The sequence below is a fragment of the Austrofundulus limnaeus genome, unplaced genomic scaffold (genome assembly GCF_001266775.1).
Source record: "Austrofundulus limnaeus strain Quisiro unplaced genomic scaffold, Austrofundulus_limnaeus-1.0 Scaffold720, whole genome shotgun sequence".
Classification (NCBI taxonomy): domain Eukaryota; kingdom Metazoa; phylum Chordata; class Actinopteri; order Cyprinodontiformes; family Rivulidae; genus Austrofundulus; species Austrofundulus limnaeus.
Window position 1 is genome coordinate 26553 of NW_013953122.1, and position 1770 is coordinate 28322.

At 38.1% G+C, this 1770-nt stretch overlaps 1 protein-coding gene across 3 annotated transcripts in view; it reads right to left on the minus strand.

Annotated features, from left to right (window-relative positions):
* Positions 1-774: 774 nt before the first annotated feature.
* Positions 775-1770, minus strand: part of gpsm1a (G protein signaling modulator 1a) — a 5157-nt gene continuing 4161 nt past the window's right edge. For all 3 annotated transcript variants that reach the window (XM_014028136.1, XM_014028134.1, XM_014028135.1), the window contains exon 4: positions 775-1534. In XM_014028136.1, the coding sequence (XP_013883590.1) occupies positions 1319-1534 (216 nt within the window). In that variant the 3' untranslated portion in view covers positions 775-1318. The remainder of the gene's footprint in view (positions 1535-1770) is intronic.

A 1770-nucleotide genomic window follows, 5' to 3' on the forward strand; every position in this document is an offset into this window, starting at 1 on the left:
GATACTATCTCATAATTATGAGATACTATCTCATAATAATGAGATACTATCTCATAATTATGAGATAGTATCTCATAATTATGACTTAGCTATCTAGCTAAGTCATAATTATGAGATACAAGTTTTATTTATTTTTTATCAGGGTGGCAGAAATGGGCTTCCATACAAACCAGCTTATTATATTTCTAAGCTTGATTTTCAGATAACGAAGCACACAAGTGTTTAAAAACCCGCCAGTTTATAAGGCTTATATTGTATATTTATTTTACAATAAAAATCATAATGTAGCCTATATTTACTGTGAGTAGCGTGTTTCGTGGTTGGTTTTCTTTCTCAAAAGTTACAATTACAAGAATAATACATTTCAATACATTCCATATTTTAATATATTATCTTGCACTTAGTGTATTGTCTCGTAATTTTTACAATGCGTCTTTCAGTATATAATATAATTTTGGATATTTTATAGAATATATATAACTATATGTTAAACAGCATAAAATATATTTGGTAAATATATGAAAATGCAGTATTTTACCATATATTGCAATATATTACTTACATATGTATAATATATTGCAAAGCAAGAGATATATTGGCATCTAATTTCATGGTATATGAATACACATGAAATATATTGTCATATAATGTATTGAGGGATGTATTTTTGTTTCGTAAGGAAAGGAACATTGCAGCCTTTACTTCTTTAGTTTGTTTAATATCTGTTGCAGAAATCACTTTTGTGTGACAAAGAATGACACAAAGCACTAAAAGTGTTTGTTAGAGAAACATTTTATATCTCAGTTACAAGACAACTCTGGAACATCACGTTTCTACAGATGTTACATGTTCAAAAACAAACAGCTGAAGCAGTTTTCACACAAACTCACATTGCACCATTTCTGTTTTTATAAGTACTACATTACCCATGATCCTCAGCTGCAGCAGACGACCTGGTGGGAGTCTGATTAGCTAAATGTGAACTGAATTAATGAGAAACGGATCCAACTAAAGACAGTTAATGACAGCTGAAATGCATTCTGGGAGCTGTAGTTGACCTGTCTGTCAGCTCACAGTCTGCTGAGCGAACAGGTGAGCTCCTGGCAGACTACACCTGCATCAGGACATCCGGGTTCCAACAGGAAGTCCACGGGACACAGCAGGTCCTGTGACAGTCTCAGACAGTCCTGACTCAGGTCATTCTGCAACACGTTGGTGACATCATTTGTGAGAGACAGAAGTAAACCCAAACAGGCTGGATTCTGATCTGTGGACTCAGGCTTAACAAGGAGACCCCCAACGAACTGATCTGTCTTCATCAGTGATGGTGATGATGATGGTGGGCGGAGCCAGTTGGCTCCAGGTCTTGAACTTCTTCGCTGGATCTCAGCATCATCGAAGCTCTCTGCTCGTCCATCCTCCTGGACTGGACTCTCTGGATCAGACTGAAGAAATCCTCCTGCCCTTCGGGAACCAGACCCGTGACATCATCCAGGTGTGGAAGGGAGGATCTCTGGTCCTCCATCCTGTCCGACTTCAGGCACAGAGGGACAGGTGAACTAGTTAAACCAGGTAAACTGGTAAACACATCAGTTCTGTTTAATGTTTCTGGTGATACACTGTTTCTAACTCAGATCAAGAACTACTTCCTGTCTGGAAATGAATACACCTGTCACTGAACCAGTACTTGGTGCAGGTAAGCACCAGGGGTCTCATTTATAAAGGATGGCGTGGAAACCATACTAAAAGTGAACGTACGGCCAAAAGGCG